The 23,016-nt window shown below is 39.9% G+C and overlaps 1 protein-coding gene across 1 annotated transcript in view; it reads right to left on the reverse strand.

The window, feature by feature from the left end:
- ENOX1 (ecto-NOX disulfide-thiol exchanger 1) overlaps positions 1-23,016 on the reverse strand; it is a 415,538-nt gene that overhangs the window by 193,768 nt on the left and 198,754 nt on the right. Inside the window, exons 3-4 of the mRNA XM_032781770.1 lie at positions 9,378-9,518; positions 8,765-8,902 (exon numbers count right to left, since the gene is read on the reverse strand). Coding sequence (XP_032637661.1) covers positions 8,765-8,902; positions 9,378-9,387 — 148 coding nt within the window. The 5' untranslated portion in view covers positions 9,388-9,518. The remainder of the gene's footprint in view (positions 1-8,764; positions 8,903-9,377; positions 9,519-23,016) is intronic.

Here is a 23,016-nt window from a genome sequence, read left to right on the forward strand (position 1 = left end):
AGAGGAATGCTTACACTGAATAGCGTATCAAAGACTCTCAGTATCTCAGCCACATTTCCTCTCCCCTTTAGATGACTCTCCTTTTTTATAACCTAGTCGTGTCTGTTCCTAGTATTTTAGGATTAAAGTCCCCTGGTGTGAAATCTCCTTGAGTAACACTCACATCACAGAAAGTGTGATTAACTCGGCAGGTGCTTTTCGGGTCAATGAAAAAACCAACCTGTTACACTAATACATGAGATTTCTTTATTGATGTTCCAAGTGACTCCACATATTTGCATTCTAACATTACCTCTTCTATTCTTAATGCTTTCTCAAGTCTTGAGAATGTCATAAATTGTTTCTGTACTGTGGAAGCTTTAGTCTTCTATACCTTTACTGTATATTGTGTGTCTCTTTCCTTTGATTATCTTGATTGCATATTCAGAGAACTTAAACTCTGTCAATCTTTGCTCTTTCTCCTCTTCAGTAAACCCCAGCATGTCCACAACAATGACTGTGCAAGTATAGCACAGAGAAAAGAACTAGAATAAAATTAGGGAACTCTGCTCATTTATTTCCTCTAGTGTGCCCCTGATTTTTTCCTCTGCTTTGTATTACATGAATGGTCTGATGCCATGATTTCTAAAGAAGGATCTTCCTACGATCCTGTAACCACAAAGCTTTAGAAAAGCCCATTGAAGGTTTTGAAGATTAAGACTCAAACCCTTGAATTTGTTCCAGTATTAAGTTGCAAGCCAATGTAGAGTCTGGAGCAGCAAGGTAATAGGTTCCCAGTGACCTACATTGCTGTGTCAGTAGACTGCTGTATTTATTCCTAAGTATAGCTTACTGCAATCATAGAACTGGGGATCAAGAACAAGTGGCATATTTTCACCAGTCGTATAGCCAGCAGGATGGGGCAAAGCCTCCTGGCCAAGTGACCACCTCTCAGAGTCTTCACTAGCAGTCACAGCACATCTTCCATCTCTGGGGGAACTGCTAGACATGACTACTGTGCCCTCTGTTCCGTATGATTTTTTTCATTAACTTTACAAAAATGAGTACAAAAACAAACCATAAGCAAAACGTTTTAATGAAAATAACAATATTAGTGACATCAGGACAAGATGATTTGTATCTGGAACAGCTTTCCTGGGCATGCTTCAGCAATTGCTATAGTGGAAAAGAGATTAGTTTCTGGACTTTTTGATAGTCATGGGAGAAGGCTAAAAGAATTCTCTAAGTCATAGTCTGTCTTGAATCTACTTTGCATTTTTCCACAAATAGTGCTTGAGTCATCTGTTTTCTCACTTTTTCCCACTTAAGATTCTAGGAACCATAGTGATCACAGTTTTCAGGCATATAGGTGAATTAATAGACAGTGTAATTTGCCAAGAATAACTTTATTTATAGATCAAGTGTATGATTCTCTTTGTGAACATCTGTGTGACCCAATATTCTTTATAGAACTATTATTATGATATGAGTATGGCATAATTATGATATATTTTATGCAAGATAGGTCATGTACGATATCATTGAAAAGGTTATGATTTACTGAATATGATTATCCTACTTGTATGCATGTATCATTTTAGTATCTGAAGTTAGGAATATTGTTGATGTATCAATTACAAATGTGTTTACACCTGGGGAACACCCACTAGGCAAAAGATTGTCAGTCTAGATGCTGGTTGGGAAGGGTCCATTCAAGTCAGTGGACCATCAGAGAGAACAATAGGTCTTAAAACAGGGGTCGGCAACCTCTGGCACATGGCTTGCCAGGGTAAGCATCCTAGCAGGCTGGGCCAGTTTGTTTACCTGCTGCGTCAGCAGGTTCAGCTGATTGCGGCTCCCACTGGCCACGGTTCGCCGTCCCAGGCCAATGGGGGTGGCAGGAAGCTGCAGCCAGCACATCCCTCACCCGCATCGCTTCCCACCACCCCCATTGGCCTGGGATGGCGAACCACAGCCAATGGGAGCTACGATCGGCTGAACCTGCTGACATGGCAAGTAAACAAACTGGCCCAGCCCGCCAGGGTGCTTACCCTGGTGAGCCGCGTGCCAGTGGTTGCCGACCCCTGTTTTAGAAGAAGCTAATCTCCCACCAGGGAGCCTATCTGAGGAAGCTGCAAACAGCCTTAGAGTCATGGTTGCTATGACACTACAGGGGCATGTGACCAGAACACCTGGCACTGGACTGCATCTTGGAATGTTTTTCTGCTGAAAGGTGTGGGAACCAAGCTTGGAGACAGAGGGATCCTGCCATATGCAAAAGCTATTTAAGGCAGGGGAGTGACATCACTGTGGTTCTTCATTGACTCCATGCCCAAAGAGACTCCTGGAGACACCTGAGGAACAAGGACTGACCTGCGGGGAAGTGCTGAACCCAGGCTAGAGGGATTATTAGCCTGAAAAAGGAATACGTGGGGTTTAAAGCTATAAGCAAGTGTGGCTGGCCCCTCAAGAATCTCTGCAGCCTACTTAAATCATCATTTAAGGTGAGAATTTGCTACTCATATCCAATCTCTTTAGTATATTAAGCTTAGTTTGCGTGTTTTGTTTGTTTGCTAGGTAATCTGTTTTGATTTTTTTTGCTATCCCTTATAATCACTTAAAATCTATCTTTTGTAGTTAATAAACTTGTTTTTGTTTTGTCTAAAACCAGTGTGTGGAAATCATAACTGGGTACAGAAAGCTCTTGAATATCCTTCTTCATATTGAGGGAGAAGGCAAATTTCAGCTTACGCTGTACTGATCTCTGTGCAGTGCAAGGCAGTTTAATTTTGGGTTTACCCTCCAGAAGTGGGTTGTGCTCTTGAGCAGCTGGGCAGTTCCTTAGCTGTAGCTTCCCCATGCAGGGCTGATCACAGCAGCCTGTAAGTACTACAGCTTGGTGTGTCCCTACCTGTGTGAATGCTGGTGAAAGAGCAAGCTTGGAGGGCTTTGCAGCTTGTCACAGCAGCACAGTGTGAGAGGAAGCCCAGGCTGGTGGGTCACGGGGGCTCAGTGTTACCCCAGTTCCAGGTGGCATCTCCGGGGGGAACCCATCACAGTCTGGACTTGTGGTTTTTGTTTTGTTTATCACATGGTACATGTGTGCACAAAGATCTTAAAGAAGCCTTTAGGGGTGTCCAGGTGTTGACTTTCAGGCAACTATACTATACCCATCCTCACTTTTATTTATAGTTTCAACATTTTCTGCCCATCCGGCATCTTAGATTCACGAACTGTGGCAAATTTTTCTTCAGCAACAGTCTCCTAAACTTAAAATTACTTTGAACAATAAATACCCAAACTAATTCACTATATTCACAATGATGGCCCAAAACCAAAAGAACAATCAGAAAGAAATAGGAGAAATAAATCACCCATCTGACAGCATGTTGTCTTTCAGAAAACAGGGTGATCTGATGCCACTTGCTGAGGCAAACACAACCCTAAAATGACAATATTCAGTAGTGCTAAAATTACTTTGAAAAATTTCCACTGCAAACCAAAATAAAAGTCTCTCCAATGATCTGTGATCAATAACATTTTTTCAAAATACAATAAATAGTTGGCAGTGGAGTACCAGAATCATTGCTGTGACTCCCATCAAGTGAATAGGGAGGACTTCAAATCTCACAAAAGATGCAGCAGAAAGAAGAAACTGACAACATTTCTCAAAGTTTCAAAGCTGGAAAACACCAATTTTAGTGCTTGGATCATTCAAACAGATGTGCTCCAACCAAATCTGTTTAACAGATTTGCTCCAACCTTGCCAGAAAATTTTCACCTCTACACTTAGACCAAGCATGAGAAATTTCAGCCCCAAAGGGAATTTTTTGGAAAAATTATAACCTATTGAATAGAGGGGCTTAGAATGATAACTATACTGCATCAATCTTTAACAATTAAACTAAATGCATTATTACACTCTATTTATTGTATACTTTATACATTACATTATATTAATTTACAAGCATTAAATTATATGTAATGCAGTAGCCAAATATAACCAATAATGATGAGCCTTCTAAATAACAAGAAGTAGAAGCAAAGAGTATAGAAACAGAAGAGATGTGATACATTTATTCACAAGAATCCACCTTTACAAATGAAAGGCTCTGACATTTGCCCAGATCAAAAATCCAATTTTACAGCACTAGGAGATAAGGAATGAAATAGTGTACAGATAACATCTAAACAGGTATTAAAAGGTTAGCAGTGCTTAAAATTGATTAGTCACCAGGACCAGACAACACACATCGCAGACCATTATAGAAAAATTGGCCAGATATTGCAGAAGCCTAAGCTGTCATTTTTACAAATTCTCAGTTCAGGAGAGAGTCCTGCAAGCTGCCAAGTGGCCAGCATAATTCTATTACAAGACACACATTCTGGGATATTACAGAGCAACTAAATTAACATCAGCTGAAGAAAGGGACGAAAAAAACTTAAAACGTTTGAGCAGATCAAATGGAGGAAAAGCGGAGGGGAAAACTCTACAGCTTAATAACAGCCAGCATGGCCTTTAGGAAGGGAAAGCTGTGCCTGAATATCTTTTGGGGAAACTCAAGGATTGTAGACAAAGTTGATGCACCAGGACATCACAAGTTGGTACTGTAGTCAGAATTTCTGATTACACTAGCTTAGGTAACATTTCATATGCAAGATAAATCTTGACCTAAACTCAGTCTAAGGTATTTACTGCACCAGACAGGAAAATAAAAACAGCCAGAAATAGGTCTTTTTAGAGCTAGAAAGAAGTTAGTGCTGGGATACTATAGGGGTCTCCTCTTTTTTCTTTTGTAGAAATACTGTTGATGAGGCTATTGAAAGCAAAGTGTAAATAGTGAAGTTTAATGTATCATGAGAATTAACATAAATCATGAACATCAGAGTCAGGAAGGGTGAAGAACCACTTAAGTACTTGGACTAAAACAATGAATGGAAAATGTAGTTCAATGCAGATAAATGTGCCATAACCAGTAGAGCTATAATTCTTTTTGTGGCAAAGTATTGTGAAAATCATGGTTTTGTCATGGTGAAAAATGTCAAAACTCATGAAATCGTGGGGAGGGGGTGAGTGAAATGTCAAAGCACCTATTTACTTTAGGAAATACACAACACAGTAGAACCTCAGAGTTATGAACACCTCGGGAATGGAGGCTGTTCATAACTCTGAAATGTTTGTAAATCTGAACAAAACGTTATGGTTGTTCTTTCAAAACTTTACAACAGAACATTGACTTAACACAGCTTTGAAATGTTACTATGCACAAGAAAAATGCTGCTTTTAACCATCTTAATTTTAACGGAACAAGCATGGACCTTACCTCGTCAAATCTTTTTTTAAACTTTCCCTTTATCTTTTTAGTAGTTTACATTTAACACAATACTGTGCTTTACAGTATTTGCTTTTTTTTTTGTTCACTACTGCCTGATCACATACTTCTGGTTCCAAATGAGGTGTGCAGTTGACTGGTCAGTTCGTAACTCTGCTGTTCATAACTCTGAGATTCTACTGTACATAGTTTTATGCATAGGAAAGCAAAAGGCATGAGAGAAGGGGACTCTTCTATTCCTCACTGGAAATAAGGAGATATTTTACTGCAGTAATTAATACATATCACTTATGCCACACTTTACATTTTAAATGTGCTGTCTAAATATTAACTGATCCAAGCAGTGCTCCTAATATAGGTGGTAAAAAATAGTTCCAAAAATAAACTAGCAGCAATCAGCGTGATAAATTAAAGTTCTCCAGACCCTCACACATAGAAATAATACGAACGGAGCCAAATTCAGTTCCATCTGTGCCACACTGTTGACTCAATGGGGAGGTTATAGAAGTGTTGCTGAGAGAAGAATTTGCACAAAAAAGTGGAGAGAAAGGGGGAACACGAAAGGAAATGTGCAAATCCTTCTACATTAAATACAACTGAGACACTGATCAATGGAACCAGACAAAGGCACCCTGACACAAAATCATTTCCATATTTGGAGATAATAAAGTCAAAGTTCAGTAAAGCACATCAAGAGAGCACTGGGCTAGATTGTTTCTAGGAGGCACATATTTATAGGTCAAGCAAAGCAAAGCCCTATACTCAACTCAATGGCATTTCTTCTGCAACACAATAGCTTTAGAACAACATATCTGATCAAGTCACATTTTTTTTTTAGAGACTGTTCTAGGTATCAACAGGCAGAACCCTATTGCTTTTGGTGAAAATTGGAAAACTGGAAATGCCTTCACTGGAAAATCAGGCCCATAGAATGTTCATTTGGTACCACAGGCAGAGAAATCTCCACACCACCCACTGCCTATGCACAACAGGCAGCAGCTCAATATGTTGCTCTCCCTCATTGGGTGTACAGTTCGGCCTGCATATGCAATGAAGTGTGTGACTCTCTAGTTTACTGAACAACCGAACACCAATGTACCAAGTGGATGAAAAATCTAAGACAAGGTACAGCTGTAGAGTTGGGAAAACAGTGTATCTAATGGTTATAGCAAGAGACTGGGAATCAACCCAAGATCTACACCAGCTACATTTCCTGCTCTGGACTGACTGGTTGTGTGATCCTGGACTAGTAACCTAACCTTTCTGTGTCCTTAGTTTACCCATCTATAAGATGGGTAATTCTGGGTCAGATCCTCAGCTAATGTAAATGGGCATAACTCCATTCAATGCCTAATTTCAGAAAGGATAGCCAAAAATGTAACTTCACAAATCCCCTGGGAGGCAGATATAGTTGCAGTAACTAAGGCCCCAGAATTATGAGTTATTACAGATTAAGATTTGCCAGGTATCAAGGCCCTTTAGAAAAGATAGAATGCAGGCCTACGAGAAGAAAAACTGAAGGTCTAATGGCTGGATTTCTTCAAAGACATTTCTTCTCTAAAAGAGCAAGTGCAAGAGACTTCCCCTTTTTCCTTGTCGGTGAATGAATTAAAAAATAACCATTAAATTAATATCAAACACTGATCTCCTATGATGTGCTAGATAGGGCTGTAAAATAGGGAACTTGATAGAATCTAATATTATAATTCAAATGTGTATAAAAGGGAGGTCACCTATAAGTGATACGGCTTTGGACAAAATATTGTAAATTTCAATGAGAGGGTTTATCTCATGGGCAATCCTGTTAGAAAAGAAAGGGCTGTGTTCACATTGATTTCTTTTAGTTTAAGTGAAGAAGGCTAATGTTTGCAATCAAACATGTTTGTGCTATTGAGTTAGTGAAATATGTCTATGCTGAGTCAGTAAATAAAAGGAACTAAAACCAAAATGTGTATTTAGGAGGACACTTGCCCACACTGCAAAACAAACAAACAAACCTGCAGCAGCAAGTCTCAATTGACTCAGGGTTCATGCTACGGGGCTGCAAAGAGCAGTGTAAACATCCCTACTTGGGCTGGAGCTCTGGCTCTGAACCCTGAGGAGGTCGAGGTGGGGGTGGGGGGCTGTCAGGCTTGGGCTCCATGCCAAGTGGAAACCTCTATACTGCTCTTTGCAGCCCCATAGCATAAGCCCTGCAACCTGGAGCCAGTTGACCCAAGCTTTGAGACTTGCTGCCGTGGGTTTTTGTTTATTTGTTTGTTTTTGCAGTATAGATGTATCCTTAGCCAATTTTTTTTTAAATCATCTTCCCAACATAGTGGTTGAGTAAAAGTGTTATTTTCTATTGTCTTTGTATAATTTGATTCTGAAAACCTAAATGGTTAGAATGACAAATTTCCTAGTTTATGTTAGCCAAATCATAATCCAATACCATTTTTGCCTTCTTATATTCTGTGCTATTAATTCCTGTTGATAAGGATATTTAATGAAATGCTATAAAACCAAATTCATCTTTTGAGTCCTTTTCTTTAGTTAAGCAATCAGAATTAAAAGAAACCTAAGCAAGGTGGTATGAATAATTAATTAAGCAGTTGCTTACCTAAGGTTGTTTTTATACCCTATCTTTCTTACAGAGAACTAAACTGATTTACATCAGCTGTGGATCTGGCCCATTGTATGTACCTCACAGAAGTATTGTGAAGCTTAATTCACTTTGACCCAGTTCCGCTCCTACTGAAATCAACTGATTTAAATGGGAGCAGGACTGAACCTTCAATGTTTGTAATGGGCAAAATAATATTTGTATTATTCCTAGAAAGATTTAAGTGATCGACTACAGAGCTCTTGCAAGCTGTAAATGAAATGACAAAGTCAAAGAATAATAGCCCTTTAAAATTAATTATGGTGTTCAAAAAAATTAGAAGAAAGAAGGGATTGCTTCTCTTTTTCAGTTAGCTAATGCTACCCGTGGATATGAACTGCATGTGATTCACAGTTTTTTTCTGAATCTATTTATAGCTGCATTTTCTTTTGTCAGCACAACCATCTTCCTCCAGTCAAGAGGTTGCAACCGGTGCCCATGCTATTCATTGGCAAAACCTCGAGGAAAGCTACTGGGAAGGAAAATCAGCTCTCTCTCAAAGACTAAGCACATCTCTTGATCCCCTCTCTAACCTAGACCCAGCATAGAGCCTGGAGATCAATGGTTTAGAACTCTAATTTCCCCAAAGATTTTGGCTGTTCCAATAGGTTAAAACACAGTATGGATTACATACCCATTATACAAAGAGACTAATACATAGTATGCAATATTAATCATAGAAGTTGTGCACCTACAAACACTGTTCTGAGACTATAAAAATACATCTGTCTTCAGCAATGATTCCAGATGTTTATAAAAAGATTGAAAAAATCCAAAGATACCTGCAACAAATCTCTAACAGAAATCTTACCCGTCACAAGTTGTTGTCCAGCTAATCCTACTGGAACCATCCCGAGGTTATTCATAGCAGTAGCCCAAGCTGTTGGATCAGTGACTGACATATTAAGTTGTGTGGTATCTATAGTTGTACTTCCCAAACCATCAGCGGCTGTGGCAAAAGAGACAAATTCTGAGTTTAAAAGTCAATATGCCACAATTTTTAACACAAAATGGTGTTTGAGACATAAATAAATCTCACTGAAAATAATTAATTTTGTTTATTATTATGATACATCTTTTTGGAGCACACATAAAATTGCTAGGTGCTACATAAAAGTGAGAGAAGATACAGTCCTGCTCAAAAGATCTTATAATTTAAGACTACCGAATCAATGGCAAATGTTTCTGTGGAAATATATATCATGAGATTTGCACATATTCAAAGAAGGGACACATTTCTCATGAAATTTAGTTTATTAAAGAAATTGTGACATTATTTAGGCACCCGTATAAAAAGAGGTCACACCAATTTGATTTGTCTTAGAAAAAAGATTATTAAGTTCCATTTGAAAACAAAATGTAATTATCACTAATCATTTTAGCAACAATATTTTTGGTGTTCACTACATAGTGCAGATGTTTACCTGCAGCCATCGTTTAAACTGGTTCCTTTTGTTGCTGACTGACTTCAAGTAGGAATGTATCCACTACTGTATTAATAACATCTTGCGACGGGAGAATCTGTCTGTCACTGAATGCAGAGTCCACACACAGTTCATTAAGCGCTGCAAGAAAACACAAGTAATTAGATATTAAATGCTGACTTTAAAGTCTAATTTCAAAACAGCATGCCCTGACTGAAATCTATATGAAGTTCCAACCTACTCACAGTTGGATCTCCAAACCCAGTTCAGTTGTACACCTTCATCAAGTGTTAGTGAAGGAGTTTCAGCCAACCTGCATTCTTGCTTACTGAATAAATGGTGCCCATGTATGAACCTATCAGGTGTCTTGCCTCTGGCTGAAAAGCCTTCACAAATTAGGTTTTATCAGTACCCGCACAGCCACCTCAGCATACCAGCATCAATTGAAAGGACATACTTGGGCTGCATATGAATTTTTTAAAAAGTTAAAAATTAATTGATGATGTGAGTTTCGAGGAAACAGTTGCCTGTTAAATATGTTTCCAGATGAAGGAGTAACTTTAAGAGTGGAACACGAACCAGGAAGGACTTGCTATGTTAAAGAAGACATACTGGTACTTTCTTTAACAAACACAATATACTGAGCCCACAAAGTGACACCAATGAAGCAAAGGGGGCGCATCAGCCTTTGCTTTGATAAGGTTTCTGTTGCAACATGAATTTTACATAAAGGTAATTCTTTTGTCTATGACTCTCATTGTGTCTGCGTATTTCTGAAAGTTAAAAGGATTTGAAGAAAAGGAAAATAAAGCATGAAACCAAACTGAGAGGTGACAACTTTGATTATAACAACACCTTCAAATTCTTACAGTAGAGAGAGCAAATATTTATTTTGCTTGAGATAAGCACACATCTAAGCCCATTTTAGGTCTTCTATGCATTACTTATGTAACAGACTGCAGTGGGTTTTTTGGCCCCTTTACAGGCTGTCATGACTGCCTCATTGCTGTGTAAGAGCACTAAGGGCTTGATCCAAAGCTCATTGAAGTCAATGGAAAAATTCCCATTGATTTAATCGTGCTTGGATGGTTCAAACCTTAAGTCCCTAGTTTTTCATCATGGAAGTCAGCTGAAGTTTTGGAATTAATTTCACTGGAAGCAAAAAGAGGCTTTAAGGATAAGATTTTCAAAAGAGAATCCAAAAATGCATATAGAGAATTTGAATGTGTAAACCTCACATTTGCTTGTGCTAAAGGCTAATTGCATAGACAAAATATTTATGTAAATAACCAAACATATATAAGTGTAAATGTGAGTTTGAATAAAATTTTTTAGGTGCCTTTTTGGTAGATAGTTTGAAGCTCAGGTCATATACATTTAATTTTCTTTACGAAAATTACTTAATAGACATTAAGCGTGTTATTCCCAGTTTGTAAAGCTCAATATTTCATCTTTAGAATGAAGAATTTAGCTTAATTCTTCCCACACTTTTATCTGCAAATATTATGTGACTATAATATAAGCCAGAAGGGTGAACACGGTTGTACAAATAGCATCCCTTCCATAGGTAATGCATGGAGCTCTGATTACAACTTATGTCATATAAAGGTGATCATCTTAAAAGCCACACAAGTGAAAAAAAAATCTCTTAATGTAATCAGTTAACTTTGTACATTTATAATATGTTGTAACTTACAAATGGCCACTTTTACTAAGTTAAAACATATTTTGTTCTGGGACACACTGGGTCTACTTAAACCTCAATATTTATCGTATTTCAGTATTTGACTTTGCTATGTAATTTCTTTATTGTGCTATGATAAAACTGACATTTTAAGTACAATCATTACTTACCAAAACACTGGCCAGAGGTCACAGGATTCTCTGAACAGAGGGTGACTTACATCAAGAAAGCTACATACTGATATGTTTAAAAGTGGGTGCCTAAACTGCAGCTCCTTAAATCAATATTTAGCTTCTTCATCTGCCTCAGACTACAAATTTTGAGACACTAAGATCGATTTCAAGGTTAGAGCTGGTCGAATTATTTGCTGTTGATAAGTTATCTGATATTCAGTACATCCTTTTTCCTCTTTATGAATCATTCACAATTAAATCCTGATTTCTACATGTTACTATTCACAAACAAATGCTTAACATTTTAAGTAAACAAATTTCAGCCTATTGGCAGGGTGCAAACTATTTGTTTTGACAGTGTCTTTTACCACGTGTTATTGGGATGCACTGCTGGTCAGCTAAATCACTTGGTATTGCTTCTGCTTCTTGACTGGATGAGAGAAATTCTAAACAGGAGAATGACGAGTGACAGTAGAATGATGAGTGACAGGACAATGATGAGTGGCAAATCCCCACTCATGCTAAAACACCTGAAACTTTGGGGGTTTATGAACATTTTCTTGACTAAACCATGAGTTGTCCAAATACTTGCAGAAAATGAATAATACCACTGCACAAATAACAGCAAAGGAAATTCATTGTGTTAACTCATAAAAATATTCATGATTAATTTATTGAACAGTGTCACTAGCTCTGGTCATGAATCTGGGGAGCTCCTGGTTGTAAAGTGCCCATGGGTTCTCCAAGGTAGCTCTGGGCTGCTTTGCTTTCTTCCTGACCAGCTGGGCGTTCATGCCATGCTCCCTGTCAGTATCCGGGCTAGGGAACTAATGATCCAACCAGCGGCCCAAATTCGGTGATAAATCCTGATCACGTGCCACCTGAGGCACATTGCACATATGCTAAGAAGAAGAAGAAAACAGCCATAGGGTAGGGTGAATGACAAGAAGTCACAAGGTGAGCCAAAGCCTGGAGCTGAACTGATCCCCTCTAACCAAGAGTTGCTGCAGGCTATTTTGTCAGCGAAACAGAGCTGAATAACAAATCTGTGCACCTAAGCTCCTTGTTCAACATTCTGCAAAATGATGTACATAAAACTGGTGACAGGTGCAAAAAAGAAGCACAGGACTGGACTCTGGAGTTACAAACTACTAATTCTAAAAATCCTTAAAGAAACTCCACCCAAAAATTGATATATGACAGCATTGACAAAACTGTAGCTATAGCATTGAGAAAGTGCTAGTACAACACGAGATACTTCTCTGTCCTTCTTTCTCAATACAGAATCTTTATGGGAGAAAAGTTCTTACATTGTATTAACATTATGCAAAATGACATTGCATAAAACAATCATACAGAGACGCTCAACAGTCAGTTTAGTCTCAACATTTAGGTTTTGTAAAAAAAATAGTTTTACAAATCAAAATAGTAAAAGAAAAGTTTGATTTTTTTAATAAAAAGTTTTGTGTGGCTTTAAATATTTCCCTGCAGTTTTTGCCACCTGAACACTGCAGAAATGTTCTGCACCAGAGCTAAAAAGTCATATAAACCAGAAACAAAAGTGAAGCTGATTATTTTGTTTTCACTGTCCACACTGTATGCAATGCAACAAGCAAACAGATATAAAGGATGAAAACTGCATTCAATTTTAAAAATTTTCCCCCTTTAATAATTAAAGGTGTCACTCATAAGATAGGGAGGGAAATTTGTTTAAGATTGTATGGGGACAGATCGTCACCAGGTGTAAAACTGCATAGTTCCATTGAGTTCCTGGGGAACTAGGCTGATTTCCCCCAGCAGAGGAGCTGGCCCATGATTTCAAACCAATTTATGCTCCTTTAAATATTAGTAACATGAAGGCATACAAAATAAACGTTCTGGTTCTGCAAACACTCATGCACATGAGTAACCTTACTCAGGTGAGTATCTCCAGTGAGCTGAATCTAGCCCCCAAAATAATATAGATGAGAACATTGCATATTCTGTATATTTTTTTTTATTTTTATTTTTATGGAGCTTCCAGTTAATGCAGTTTTAATGCCCAATGCAGTAAACACAAACAGAACTTGGAAAAGACCACAGAACACTTATGGCAATCTCTTTTCTCATAGTCACAGAGCAAGTATCCATTCTTCATTCTTACATGGTGGGCTGTGGGAGACTTTTAGACTTTCCTCAGACAGGCTGTCAGGAAGATAAAGCACCGACAAGTCCATAACAATGAGAGCTTCTCGGTCATAGCAGACTATATTTAGTACGCATATTTTATACCAAGAGATTAAATGCAGTTACCCAAGTGAATACAGAACTTGGTTATATATTGTGCATCAATTATCACAGGCAATGAATGCCATGAGACAAAGATATTAACACAACATAAAACTAATTCAATAACACAACAGATTGCTAAGTTAAAACCCTACCCTTTAGATATCCATAACACCCCAGACAATTGAATTGCAATATGACAAAGCAAATTAAACGCCCTACTGTCAAAACTTCTAGCAGAATGCCCAGGTAAAATGGTCAGCCAAAAATGCCAGCAATTTCAGAGGCAGTAAGGATTGGAGTGGGTAGTCAAGTGAAGGTTCTATTCCACCCTCTGCCACTGACGTCTTGTGTGACTTCAGGCAAGTCCCTTTACCTCTGTAATTTCTGTGATTACTACATGCCTCAAGGAGGGGACTGGTGATATCAGCTTTCTGAAAATGAGGATTACAAGCTTTCAGATAATAAACATTGCTGATGCTCATTAAGAGCTCTAAAGACAGTGGCCACTATAATAAGGTGGGATTAAAAGGCATGAGGATGGACAGAACGATGTGATTCTTTTTTACAGTTTGATATCTCATGAGCTACCAGATCTAGCTGGATTTCCAACCTCTCCAGAGGGCTAAAGCATTTGTTTCCATCCACTGTGATTCATAGGGGTGTATGGGGTGTATGGGAGTGGTAGTACCTTTGAGTGATCCAAACTGCCGGACTCCTTGACTGGTTCTTTTCCTCTCTGGTCCTCACTGTACACCCAGATCTCACGTGTGGCTCCAAGTAGTTGTAAGTATGAGACAGTGGCTATATCCCAGTAAACTGCCTCAGCAGGTGGGCTAAACCGCATGAGGGTAACTGGAAGTGTGGAAACTGATGGTGATTTAGGGATTGCCCTCCCAAGCATATGAAGACTGTTATGGTAGCCAAAGCGGAGGAGACCACACGTTGGTCCAACAGCTTGAAAAGCAGTGTAGTGATGTATTGTGGAAGGCGAAGGCATGATGGGGCACTACAGGAGTCATGACTATCCATTGCAGCTAAAAGAACCTCCAGTTGTAACAGTCTTTGTGCCACTGGGCCAAGCGTCAGCAGCCAAGAGAATGGGACTGTCCCAGTGCAACGACTCTTTAATCAACTTCACACACACATCATTCATGCACATCTCTCTTCAAAAGTTCTTTGGCGATGGGGGAGTGCCAAAGTGACACGTGACGATGATTACTGGCAGTCGTAGCCACAAGCCTGCACGCAGGCAGCCTGGGACATTGGTCGCCCATCCCTGACCCAAGGGCAGTAGGAAGCTTGGAAACAACCCAGGTGACAGAGCATCTCTTTTTAGGATTGCACTGCTCGCCCTTTGAAAGGGAAGGGGCTAGAAAAGGTGCCTCAAACATTGCCTGCCCAAATTAAATCTGGCCAGCTTACCACAGCCAGGGGTGGCTCTAGCTTTTTTGCCACCTGAGGCACGCAGGCAGGCTGCCGTTGGTGGCATGTCTGTGGGAGGTCCCTGGCCCAGCAGATTTGGTAGCATGCCTGCGGGAGGTCCGCCGGTCCCGTGGATTCAGCGTACTCACTGCCAAATTGCCACTGAATCTACAGGACCGGCAGACCCTGCAGGTGCGCTGCTGAAGGCTGCCTGACTGCCACTCTTGCAGGGACCAGCAGTGCGCCCTCTGCGGCTTGCTGCTCCAGGCACATGCTTGGACTGCTGGTGCCTGGAGCCGCTGCTGACTGCAGCTTGCAGATCATCCTCAACGTGGTCGAAAACCAAAGATAACTAAAAAAGCACTGAAGAGTGCTGATTGGAACATCAGGACTATGATAGACAAAGACAATACCTCTTGCTTTGAAAGAACAGCTCTCCTTTCAAAAAAGTTGGTCCGGTATGACATTGACATTGCAGTGCTCAGTGAAACTAGATTGGCAGATGAGGGCGTTATTACAGAACCGGCTGGGGGTTATACCTTCTTTTGGAAAAGAAAAGAACCACACAAAGAGAATCCTTGGAGTGGGAATTGCCATTAAGACCAAAACTCTTGCAATGTCTTGAAGACTTTCCAATAGGCATTAACGAAAAACTCATGAAACTCCTGTTACCACTAAATAAGTCATGATTTGCTACCATCATCAGTGCGTATGCTCCCAGCCCACCTTAACAAGCCCTGACGATGCTAAGGAACAGTTCTACTCTGATCTCAACTCTCTCTTCAAGTCAACACCACAAAGCGACAAACTAATCATCCTAGGAAATTTTAATGCAAGAGTAGGTAAAGATAACTACAACTGACAAGGTGTCATTGGGAAAAATGGCATTGGAAAAATGAGTGAAAATGGTCTTCTACTCCTAAGCAAGAGTGCAGAACATAGCCTGACAATTACAAATACCATCTTCAGACAGGCAGACAAATATAAAACTACATGGATGCACCCCAAATATACACAAGGATACCTAATAGATCACATCATTGTCCGATAATGTGACGTAAGGGATGTCAGGATCACCAGAACCATGCGTTACGCTTTGGACTTCAGAGTCACTCCAGAATCCACCAAAAGAGAGAGCATGAAAAAGTCATCATTAAACCGACAGACTACACACACTGTGATTCATAAGATATTGGACATGAGATCAGTCACTGCACCACCTGATAAGGGAAAAATACAGGTCATTTACCAGACAGGGCAGGGTGTTTTCAATATACCACACACTTTCAGCTAGTCTCCCTCTGCTGCTGCTTTTATTTACAGATTAGTAGAGCTGCAGATAGGGTTGCCAGGTGTCCAGTTTTCAACCGGAACACCCGGTTGAAAAGAGACTTTGGCGGCTCCTGTCAGCACTGCTGATTGGGCCGGTAAAAGTCCAGCTGTCAGTGCTGTCAGTGCAGTGGGGCTGGCAGGCTCCCCACCTGGCTCCTTGCAGCTCTCGGAAGCAGCCAGCATGTCCAACTCTTAGGCAGAGGGATGGCCACAAGGGCTCCGCGTGCTGCCGCCGCCCCGAGCACCAGCTCTGCAGCTTCCATTGGCTGGGAACCATAGCCAATGGGAGCTGCAGTGGTGGTGCTTGTATGTGTGGGAAGCATGCAGCAGAGCCCTGTGGCCACCCCTTTGCCTAAAAGGCAGAGGGACATGCCAGCTGCTTCTGGGAGCTACCAGAGATTAGTGTTGTCCGGCCGGAGTCCGCACCTCAAACCCTCTCCCATTCCCATGCCCCAACCTCTTTCCCCAGCCCTGAGCCCCCTCCTGCACACAAACACCCTCCCGGAGCCTGTACCCCCTTCTGCACCTCAATGCCCTGCCCCAGGACTTGGCCCCATCCTACACCTCCACCTGGGGCCTCCTACCCCACCCCAGAGCCTGCACCCACAGCCAGAGCCACTCCAGCATCCCAACCCCCTGCCTCAGCCTGATGAAAATAAGCAAGTGAGTGATGGTGGGAGAGAGCAAATGATGGGGGTGGGGATGGAGTAAACAGAGGGAGGCCTCAGAGAAGGAGTGGGGCGGGGCCTCAGGGTAGGAGTAGGGCAAGGTTGAGGCAACGTGTTTGGGTTTCTGCAATTACAAAGTTGGCAACCCTAGCTGCAGTTTGTTTAAAAAAAAAAAAAAAGTTAGACCGTAGCACTCAACTACATGTGTTGAATATCTAGTTGGTCATCTTTGGAGGAAGGAACTTGGAGAAAGAGAAAGCATTAGAAGCTGCAGCCAACATCATGACAGAATTTTCGCTCTCCCTATCATCCCAGCCTTCTTGCCCTCAGCATACACAAGAAACATTTCTGAGATGACTTCTGTACCACTCTGGCTTCCTCTCTTAATTTCATGAGTGTAGCATTTCACTCATGAAAAGGTGACTTTCTGCATTTTTGTATAGTTTGAAAACTCCAAACCCATCTGAGCTCTGAAATTCAAAGGGTTTGAAAATGCCTAAAATGAAATGAACAATATCCTTCTGAGCCAAAAAACTGCTACCATTTTTCCTCCGCACTTGGGTATATGAAATACAGGAGGCCCCCAAAACGAGTGGCCAGAGCACTTTAGAAAATCTGGCCCTTCTTTAGGCACCTAGCCAGGAGCTGAACTCTTTTAAAAAAATTGATTCCAGCTACGGATGCTGAGCACCTCAAAATCTGGATCAGCCAATGTTTGGCTGAACAAACTGTGCCCATTATGGAAGATCCAGTCTTCAAACTATAAACCAATATGGAGATTAACTTTTTTGAGGTTGAGTGCAGCAGAATCTGTTACTGAAACTGGCGGGTGTATAAGAATATAAGTCTTCAGGAAACAGGAACTTATATACACAATGAATACTGGAGGTATATTTATAGAATTAAAATGGTGAGAAATTAAATTATTCTTTTGATTTTCAATCATTTGGGTTGAATTACGATACCATTATTTACTCCAGACTTGGCCACTAGAAAATTAAGTAATCCTATAAACTCACAAAATGAAAGTTATATTACAACACTTCACTATACATCTTGTATGTATAATGTATGTTTGTGTATATATATATATTTTTGCAAACTTGCAAATAAGCATTTACAGGAGTAGTCATTGCACTGCAGTCAAACAACAAATCATAATTATGTCAATGGACCTGTGACATCCTAGAGAAAGTCACAACATATTTTAAGTTTACTCTGAAATCTACCAAAGCCAATTTTCACACAACACATTGTCTGGAAGAATTGCTCCTTCAGGATGCTGCATTTCTAAATGTTTTGGCTCAGCAGTTTTTGAAGATAATATCTGGCACACACAAAGGCCAGATTTCCTCCAGAAAATAGAACATGGGAAGATTTCAGGAATGTAAAAATGAAACAAATGTCTGTGAGATAAATAGGTGTTCCTTTGTAATTTTGTTTTAAAAGTCACTCAGCAACATTTTTTTAATCAAAGCCAGAACTTCACAGGCAACCAATGTAAGGTCTTAACAGGTTACAAATATGCTTGTTCTCTTGTGAGAATCCTAGCAACTGCAGCCTGAATACACTGAAGTCTGTAAATAACAGATTCTGGAGACACAATAAGCAAGACATTATCGAAGTCCAGCTTAAGGATAACAAAAGCATATGCAGGACTAAAATTGTCTGGAAAAAAGCAAATTTGCAAGCTAGCAATGCAGTGCACTAATGATAAAAGCAAATTTGGATATTGCTCAAATACAAAGTGCCATTGATGGCCTCTGTTTTTCCACTTTGTCTAGGAGCTGCTTTTAAATTGCGAATTGCTTGCCTTCCATTTTAGAGAAAGAATGCTTACAGAACATTTCGCCATTTCATATTGCAGTTTTTTAAGCCTTACAGATGTAAATACATATATATTTGAGGCTTCTGAAATATTCTAATCAAATTATAATGATAATATTTTAAAAAATATAGTGCTGCTTTTCATCCAAGGTCCTCAAAATGCTTTTTTACAAATATGACATTCCTCAAACAAATATTTCAAACAATAAAGGAAGAACATAGAGCAACCTCTCTTACAGCAGGGAAATAAAATATAGTAACCAAAATGACTGTATTGTGTAGGACTGGAGGCTTCTGTATCAGAGGCATGCTGAGGAAAAAATTCTTTCTTACATGAATACTCTGAATCTCAAATAAGAAGGTAAGTGAGAAAATAGGTATAAGAAACTTAAGAAATAATAAAAGCCATACAAATATTAAAAAGAAAAGGCCTAGCAAGTCATCTAGTCTAGTCCACTGCCACTTGGCCAGCTTGGTCTCCTGAAGACTGGAGCCTCCAGATGCATGTCTCCCTTTTTTAAATGGAAAGGTGGCTCAGATGCCATCAAGATACCTTCCTCCCGCCTCTGGGTCCTGAGGAAGCCTCTCCACAACCTGAAAGAAATGAGTTAGAAAAAAATACTGCCCAGGACTGTATTATCCTTCCTGCATAGACCACTGCCTGCAAGGTGCAGAAGTAATCAAGGGAACAAAGTGCTCAAGGGGAGGCCCAAGTAGCCTGGTTTCATTGCTGTGGGAGCAGTGGTGGTGGTACCAGCAGTTTGGAGATCCAGGGCCTCCAAATGGATTGCACTGGCGTTTTGGGAATCTACCAGGATTTTGGGAAGACGTCAACTGCGCTGACCTGGCAGGATAACATGGGGGAAGTGGGATCTCTGTGAAGGGAACCTCATGGAGATTTCCTCACCATAGCCTCTTCTCACAGGGCTTTCTGCTGGAGGGGATGATCTAGGGCAATGTTCCCTATAGCACAGTAAATTTCCAATCTGGCTTGGGATGTCTCAAGCAACAGAGCTTTCACCGCTTCCTTTGGAAGACAGAATTATACTGATAAGCTGAGTTTAGACACTTCACCAATGCCATATAATACAAAAAAAATCAGATATTTTCTCTCTATACATATATAGTTGTGGGGATCCCGATGTAATAAATTGCATTTATCATGTGCCTTTGCTCACCTTATCTCATTCTGTCCATTAATCTGTTCTTACCAAAGCTATTTAAAAAAAGCTTCAGGCTCTATTTTTTTTAAAAACGTGACCTACCACAGAACATTTCTGCCATTCCCATCTCGATGCAGTGAGAAATCCTCACACACCCAACACCTAAAAAATTAAACTGGACTGATGTGTAACTGCCCAAAGTCACTCCTGCACCTGTGACAAATTTATAATCCAGTATCTCACAACCCATCGGGGCTAGAAAGAGGAGTTTTAACATCATTGAAAAGGCGAGATTCCAGCTGTGAACACACAGCACTTGCTTCTAGCTCTGAAAGATGAGGAGATAGCTGAACTTCACATAACAACTTTATGTATGGAGAAGCTAATTTAAGTAATTTTTAGGGACTTCTAAAATGTATTCATTATCATTTCTCTCTGCCTCCAAGTCCTGTATAATTGAATGCCTAGATCTAAGGCATCCTGGCTTTACAGACAGAGGGATTTGAATTAAAAAATGCCAGTCAAATTCTTTTAAAATTTCTAAAATCCTTTTTTTTCTATAAAATCTGTGGCACACACAGATGTACATGGTGGTTTCATGTGATATTATTTTGGTTCTAATTTGGGACAATCTGTATAACTCATTTGTGCTTTTGTCACTGAGCCAGTGCAGCCACCCCAGACTCATAGCAATGCAAACTTTATGTGACAGCATCACGTATTCTTTGTACAAAGCCTGCTAAGAGAGACACTGGGAGAGGTTTTTAAAGTCAAGGCTTCTAGTGATAAAACCCATAAAAAAGAAAAGCTCTGAGTCTCTTCCACTTAGCTATGCCACCCCTTCTGTGAATCCATCCATTGACTCTTGTCACATCTCATTCAGGATCCTTGTCTTCACCTACAAGGACTTACATAATTTCACCAATTTTATATTTCCTACTCCCCATCTCACCCCTTCCCTGCCTGCCTCCCATCCCTCTCAACTTATTTTTTCAGTTTTCTTTTTTTGTACACTCTTGGTTTTCTGAGTTCATATCTGAGGCACTTTCCCTGCCACACACCCCTCTCTCATCCAAATAGCTCCACCAGATAGCACACTGGATAAGGAGTCTGATCACAGCTCTAGCACAGACCTGCTGTCCAAACCTGGGCAAGTTACTTCGTCTCTGTGTGTCTCTGTCTTCTCTTCTGTCCTTTATCTGTCTCAACTAGTTAGACTTGTTGGGGAAGTGTGTACAATGTGTCTGTACAGCACCCGGCACAACAGGTCCTCAGTCTCATTTGGAAGCTTTAGACACTATTGTAACATAGACAATAGTGATAACAACACCCCTCTTCCCTTCAAGCAATCTACCCTCCTTCCCTTCACTGATAATCCTCTTCCTTTCCCTTCCTTGAGTGTTTGTTTGTCTTATTGGAGATATAAGTTCTTCAGGGCAGGAAATGTGTCTGTCTCTATTTTAGTAAAGTACAATATAAATTTGCTGCACTGTATAAATGTTTTGTAATAATAACATAAATTATTTATTTCCTTTCCTGTAATCCAGTACTTCCAGTCTTCACGATACAACCAGAAAAACCTGGAATCAACAGTGAGGCCAAAAGCTTCCTGAGAACCATTACTCGGGAAGGGTGAACGGCCAGTCTAGAAGTAACTGTGAGAAACCTTGGTCAATTAGTTACCCATATTCATAAACAGCATTTGGTATGGCAATAAAAATCAATGGAAATCTGCCTGGAAGAAAACAAAGCAGAATGTAACCAGTGTAAACCAGCAGCACACTCTGCTTAACACATGTATTATGAGGGTCACAAACAGTATAGTAGTTACTTTTTAAACAAACATACTGTTAATGATGCCACTACAACATTATGAATAAAGCATTTGGCCTGTAGCTACAAATATGGTAACTTTCATAGCTTTTGACTTGTTAATTTATATTGTCATCTAATAAACTTCTTTACCAGTGCTCTCCTGGGACCAAATTCAGACTTCAGTCTATTAATTTGCATATGACATAAATGATGCAACTAGGAAGGAAACTGTGCGGTATAGCTGTTTTCCCCAAATTCACCTAGCTCACTGGCCCTCCTCTTGACCTCCAGCAGAGGACTATTCTGAGACAGAGTTTTGGATCAAGGAAAGTGAAAATGGAAAAGCAGCAAGTAGAGTCGTTTGGACAGTCCACATTTATTATCGTCTCAACGTTTCTTGGAGCAGGAAAGACTTGATGACATAATAGGCTTTTACCATCGCTAACCATCGTCTGTGCTAGCTGGAACGCCACTTGCATGAAACCAGTAATGGACTTCCATTCTTCTTCACTATGAAGTGGAAGGATGCTCTTGTGGATAAGGCCGTGGACTAAAACCCAGTCCAGAGATTTGGGTTCTAGTCCCAGCTCTGCCTTAAAAATCCTAAGTGAACTTGAGCAAGTCATTTAATCTCTGTATTTCAGTTCCCCCATCAGAAAAAATGGGATAATTTTTTCTTTCTCCCACTGTTTGTAAGTCTTGGCTAGAAATTAGGGCTGTCAATTAATCACAGTTAACTCATGCGAATAACTAAAAAAAAATGAATTGCAATTAAAAAAATGAATCGTGATTAATCACGCTTATAACAATAGAATACCAAATGAAATTTATTAAATAGTTTGGATGTTTTTCTACATTTTCAATATTGATTTCAATTACAACACAGAATACAAAGTGTACCATGCTCACTTGATATTATTATTTTTTATTACAAATATATTCACTTTAAAAATTATAAACAAAAGAAATAATATTTTTCAGTTCACTTCATACAAGTGCTGAAGTGCAATCTCTTTATTGTGAAAGTGTAACTTACAAATGCGGATTTTTTTTGGTTACATAACTGCACTCAAAAATAAAACTGTAAAACTTTAGAGTCTACAAGTCCACTCAGTCCTACTTCTTATTCTGCCAATCGCTAAGACAAACAAGTTTGTTTGCATTGACAGGAGATAATGCTGCCTGCTTCTCATTTACAATGTCACCTGAAAGTGAGAACAAGCCTTCACATGGCACTGTTGTAGCCGGCATTGAAAGGTATTTACATGCCAGATATGCTAAATA

The sequence above is a fragment of the Chelonoidis abingdonii genome, chromosome 1 (genome assembly GCF_003597395.2).
Source record: "Chelonoidis abingdonii isolate Lonesome George chromosome 1, CheloAbing_2.0, whole genome shotgun sequence".
NCBI classification, from domain to species: Eukaryota; Metazoa; Chordata; order Testudines; family Testudinidae; genus Chelonoidis; species Chelonoidis abingdonii.